This window comes from Crocodylus porosus, unplaced genomic scaffold (assembly GCF_001723895.1).
Source record: "Crocodylus porosus isolate Cpor-Errol unplaced genomic scaffold, CroPor_comp1, whole genome shotgun sequence".
Classification (NCBI taxonomy): domain Eukaryota; kingdom Metazoa; phylum Chordata; order Crocodylia; family Crocodylidae; genus Crocodylus; species Crocodylus porosus.
The window spans coordinates 233,777,179-233,783,235 of NW_017728886.1; the positions used below are offsets into that span (position 1 = coordinate 233,777,179).

The following is a 6,057-nucleotide window of genomic DNA, read 5'->3' on the forward strand; positions in this document are numbered from 1 at the left end:
CCTCTCAGCCTTCTTTTCTTCAGGCTGAAGAGTCCCAAATCCCTCAGCCTTTCCTCGTATGCCTTGCCATGTAAGACTCTGATCATACAGGTGGCTCTTCTTTGGACTCTCTCAAACTTCTCCACGTCCTTGTTAACGTGTGGTGCCCAGAACTGGACGCAGTACTCAATCTGCGGTCTCATCAGTGCTGAGTAGAGCAGAAGAATCACCTCCGTGGTTTTTCTGGAGATGCATCAATTGATGCATGCCACAGTATTATTTGCCTTACTGGCTACAGAGCCACACTGCCAGGTCGTACTCATACTGTGGTCTATTATTAGCCCCAGGTCCCTTTCATTTGTGGTGCTAGTCAGCTTGGTGTTGCCAAACCTGTAGGTGTGTTGGGGACACTTTACATTTCTCAACACTGAACTTCATCAGGTTCCGATCTGCCCAACTTGCTAGCATGTCTAGGTCTGCCTTTTATCTGTAGCCTATCTTCAAGCATGACTGTGCTTCCCCATAACTTGGTGTCGTCCACAAACTTGGCTAGTGAGCTCTTCAGTCCCACATCCAAATTATTAATAAAGATGTTAAAAAGTACTGGGCTAAACACTGAGCCCTGCAGGACACCACTGCCCACTTCTCTCCAGGATGATTCAGATCCATTCACTACAACTGTCTGGGTCCTATTCTGCAGCCAGTTTCTCACCCACCTGACTGTCTTGGAGTTAAGCCCAGTTGAACCCATTTCCTGGGATGCCACATTTTCTGGAGATCCTCTGTCATCTAGACCCTTGCCAGACATTCAGGTAAAGGCATGATAGTAACTGATGTATGCTCCACACAATCATGCTTCCTGCCATGCCACATGTGCATGGCAGGTGGCGTGATTGTGGGATCAAACATCAAAACCAATCATGCTTTTATTGCTGGTGCCAGGGGATCATGTTACCTGGCTACCACTACACCTGCAAGTAACAAGCTTCCTCAGCTGATGGGGCTCCTAGCTGTGAAGGCGCACCATGCACTCGCATGGCTGGGAGCCTGGATCAGCTGACAGGGCTCCCAGCCATGGGGGGGCACACCTGACTATGTGTTCCATTAATGGCATGATAGGAACCAGCCACCAAGCTATGACACATTTTTGTGGAATAACTTTGTGGCTTATTCTTTGTTTTATGATGCTGTTAATTACTTTAATGTGTGGCCGTGTTAAAACTTAAGACAAGTTTAACTGGTTAATCATATCTTAAGTGTAACATGTGGAAGGTCCATAATCAGCTGTAAATCTGCAAAAAAAATCTTTTCTATATTCTGTCTTCCAAAAACAAGGAGCGTGTTTTATTTGGGGGCATGTGGTATGCAAGAACTTTATGTATCTTACAGACTGCACCCAGTATCTAGGCTCACTCCAAAATAGCAAGCAGGGGGGTTTCAGATTTAATTCTTTATGCGTTCTGCCATTTTGTAAATTAAGCATTATACCTTGCCCAGCAATTTAAAATATTCAGAAGAGTAATCTTTAGTGTAAGTGTGTTTGGGAGCAGATGAAAGAAAATGTAATGGGTTAAGTGTTTAGAGAATTTAAAATATATATTTCTATCCAGTTGCCATAATGACTCCATCTGTCATGAAATAACTTGCCTATATTACTTAAAAAAAAAAACAAACAAAAAACCCCAAACCTGATGATTTGTATTGTTTCTTTGCAAAATATGGATATTGGCAGAAATTCAGTGTTAGGTATACACAAAAATGTTCCCCAAAATTAGTCTTAATCTTGCATAATGAGGAAGTTGCTTGCCAAATTTAACTTTTGACTTCCAAGTTAGTTCTGTGTAGGAAAAATACTATTTAAAAGTTTTAACTTTCTTTTTTTTTTTTTTTCTCCTTCCATACTCCATACAGGTGTCCAAACTAATTTGCAAGTAAATTAAGTTTCACTGATGGTAGAAGCCTATAAATAGTAGTGCTGATTAGACCATATAGACTTTGTGTGTTAGGTGTTCCATCATTTCTGCTGATGCATCTTTATCTTTGCCTGTAATGTCTTTTGCTGGTACAGCACTAGGCATCTCTTGAGAAGAGACTGACTGCCAATAATACAGATTTGTTCCAAATTTTTATTGGTAGTGTTCTAGTTTACACAGACACTGCGGAAAGACCACCAAACATATCACTTGTGACCCAAGGAAAGGGTGAACTCTAATTTCCCTAGCGAAATGGGAAGTCTCCTGCTGTGCCATTCAGTTGCATACATTTGGTTTTTATATTGCTACTGATTGAAACACTGTTGTCTAAATATCAGCTAAGAACCTTTTTAGTTATTTTTTCTTAAATTAAATCATTACAATGAAAATACTGGAGAAGAACAATTGAAGTGTCGTGACCAAGTTACACAATAAAAACGGTTCATGTATGTGCATGTGTCCCTATTTCTTATTCTGAAGTTTCTAAGTTACCTTACATGTTTTCCTGTATGTGAAAATAAAATGTTTGCATAAATATGTTATACATAATTATGTGTATAATATTCTCTTACTACAGAGTCAAAACCAAGAATCACATCAAAATGCTATAAGAACATCTAAGGTAGATAATTAAAGTATAATTAAGTTTAAATGTGTTGGTGAAGGAATATAAAAATATTTAAATTCAACAGGCTAGTACATTTGCAGTTTTCTTTTATTAGGTGTGAAATCTAAGAATCCCCTGCCAACTCTTGAGGGCTCAATCCAGAATGTTGAACTGAAGTACTGCAGCACATCATTGGTCAAATGTGCCTCTGGGACCGTGGGATCAATAAAAATTTGTGCCAAAGCCCCAGGTATGTGCAGCTGGACCATGTAAAACTTTATTGCCTGTATAGGAGAATTGGCCTTGCCTTTTACAAGAGAGTTACTGAAACAAGAATTTACTCATTGTTCCTGTGAACCGGAGGGGGGAGGGTTGTTTTCTGTTTTTTTTACTTGCGCCAGGATGATACAACATGGCCCTAGTAAATTCAGTGTTGACAATAAATAAATAAAATAAATTAAAAACTTGGTTGATTGATTGATTGATTGATTGATTTATTTATTTATTAATGCAAAAACCAGACTCTAACAACATGGAAGAAAATCTATATAAAAACTGGATTACTTTTATGTTAAAATACGTTCATGTTTGCCTTATTTATACTATAATTATGATAAATTGTGGGGTTTTTTAAATAATTTTGAAATGGACAAAACAAATTTTTCAGGCCTTAGGTTTTTAAGGGGTTTGTTTAGTGTACTTTTTTGGGTACTGCTTCTCTTGAAGAATGAAGTACACAATAAACATTTCCAACCAATATCTATATTTCATTTAGTCGGTGTTTAGTTTTTTAAATGTAGGCACTATACTTGAATGTAATTTGAAGCAACTGTTCTATTAGTGGACTGTAATTAATATATATAATTTGAATTGATTAGTTTATCTGGTAACATTATTTTGAATCTTATTGGGTATAAAAAAACTTCTTTAATAACTGTATGAGTAAGTGTTTTTCTGTGACCAAATTTATAACAGATTGTTCATTGTGTTTTGTCACTTTGTTTATGCTTCTGAATTTAATAGCTGCCCTTCTCAAGCTAAGAAATATTTGTGTCAAAAATTTTCCTTGTAATAAAAGGCATAAAAAGTTTAATCTTTATTCAGGTGATGGTGGAAAAGAGAAGCTGATTCCTTTAATTCAAGGCCCTTCAGACACACGAGACCTGCACAGCAGCAAATGGCTCAATGAAAGTAGAAAGCCAGAATCTCTGTTAGCTCCAGATTTGGTAGCCTTTACAATCCAAATTCCTCAGTGTATGGACTACTGCCATAATTCTGGTAAGTGCAAAACTCTTGTTAAGCTGATATCAGATTACATTTTCCTATCTAAGGTAGTTTTCAAAAGAGGGACTTGATATAAAATGTGCTAAATGCCCAAGTATCTATTTCACATGCTGCATGCATTATAACTTTAGATTAACTTACTTTGAAACTTAAAAAACAAAGCACACTATATCTATCTATATATATATCTTATAATAAGGCGTGTTTAATTGACTGTTTGCTTTTAAAAAAATATAATCTTTTATTTTCATCTTTTTTATTTTTGACAAAAGGCAAGTTTCCTATCTATTGGTTTGCTTTTAGATACAAAATCACTAAGTTGGTTCCTGGGTAGACTCAAAATGTTTTGTGTAAATCTATGGCAAATTTTGTTAGCTCCATGGAGAATGTGTTAATCTACATGATAAAAAGTAGCCACCTTTTGAAAACTACCTAGTCTCATCCATCTAATTTATAGTGTCAGATTTAAGTGGCAAGCAAGTTTAGAGTTTCAGAATGGCGTGTGGAGGACTTGAAATTGTTGGTGGCAAGGTTTCTTTCTGAAATCATTTGTGGGTATAACTGCTGTTCTGTGGCAGGCTTCTGGCTTCCATGGGATTTAAACAAAACATTGGTCATTAGTGATCTGTTTAAAGGTACATTGTCAATTTGATATCCAGTTAGTTGAAAACAATTCTGTAGAAGCAGTTTTGGGAAGTATGTGTCCCTAAATCTCCTTGCCAATATATGTTGCTTTAGGAATCAATTTCCCATTTTAAAATGTTGTTCTCTCCTTTGTGGTTACATTAAAGAAGGAATAAAATAATAGGGAAAGCTAATTAGTTGATTATAAGGAGAAAACAGTGAAAGTAACTGTATATTAAGTGCTTTGAAACACTAAGAATCTATTGAGAAGTGAGAGAATTTTTTCCTAGTCTCTTTAATTTATACTACCCTTTGAATGTATGTGCATTAACTGTATTTCAAATATAGGTAGAGAATTTTTATTAAATTAACAGTTTCTCTTTAACTAAAGATCTGTGTAAGTACAGAATGTGAACGTGTAGTCAATTCTGGAAACCCCGTTTCCAGATATATTTTGATATTAAAGTATCTAACACACTACATTTGAATGTGCATCCTGTTATGTAGGCCATGTTTTTAATATTTCAAGTACTACAATGAAAACTTTGCTTTGTAAAATCATCTGATACAGGTCCCTTTTTCCTCTACTTTCTAATGGCTTCAGAAAAAGGACCTGTTCCTTAGGAGTTTTTCCACTTTGGTCATTAAATACCATGATGTGTGCAATAACTAATCTTTATGGTATATGTTCATAACATTTGTATTTCACTGGATCTGTGATACCTTTTCTTTGAAGACTCTCAGTTCAGTGCTATTTTGGGCTAATGTGTTTAACTCATTGTAAGGAACTGTGCCTGCTTACTATTACTATATAAGAAAATAATAACTTTTCTGAAGTATCATGATCACAATCAAAATGAAAATAGTTCAGTTTAATCTTCTGCTTATTTTAGGACATTTCTGGCTGCATCCTTGAGAGAATAAATAATTTTAAACCAAGCCTTGTCCATATTCATATATGTGGATTGTAAAAGTGATGCAGCAATAAAACAAGTCCTAATAGAGTTACAGTTAGAGTTGAATGAAGGCAAGTAATTAACAGAAGTGGGAGTTGAAAAATGCTAAAACAAATTATATAGTTTTATTCTCAGCAATCAGCTGTCTTATTCTAAAGGGTGGACTCCCAGAAGATAGTGTTGTTTTTGTGTTTTGACTGGCAAGCTGCAAATGACAAGCTGATTAGAGACCTGATTTATTAGAGCTACAGCTACCATCAGGTTCTGTGCAGAACAGAAATTGATTGAAATAGAGAATGAAAGAGGCACCAAATTTAAAAGTTTTTGGTCCAGAGGATTTGGCGAGCAGTAAACTGGAAGTGAGTTCTTGAAGGAATTTAGGTAAGCCCTTCTCTAGGCCCTACAAGAGAAGAGTGGTTCACTGAAATAAAAAGGACAACCATGGATCATTTATGTTGAGATGGGGAGTTTTCCTGTTTTGTATCAGGTTTTTTTCATAGATTTCATAGACATTAGGGCTGGAAGGGACCTCGGGAGATCATCAAGTCCAGCCCCCTGCCCAAAGGGCAGGAAGTCAGCTGGGGTCATAGGATCCCAGCAAGATAAGCATCCAATTTACTCTTGAAGGTGTTCA

The 6,057-nt window shown here is 36.2% G+C and overlaps 1 protein-coding gene across 1 annotated transcript in view; it reads left to right on the forward strand.

The window, feature by feature from the left end:
* Positions 1-6,057, forward strand: part of VPS13B (vacuolar protein sorting 13 homolog B) — an 869,608-nt gene that overhangs the window by 279,183 nt on the left and 584,368 nt on the right. The window contains exons 17-18 of the mRNA XM_019545488.1: positions 2,675-2,809; positions 3,664-3,837. Coding sequence (XP_019401033.1) covers positions 2,675-2,809; positions 3,664-3,837 — 309 coding nt within the window. The remainder of the gene's footprint in view (positions 1-2,674; positions 2,810-3,663; positions 3,838-6,057) is intronic.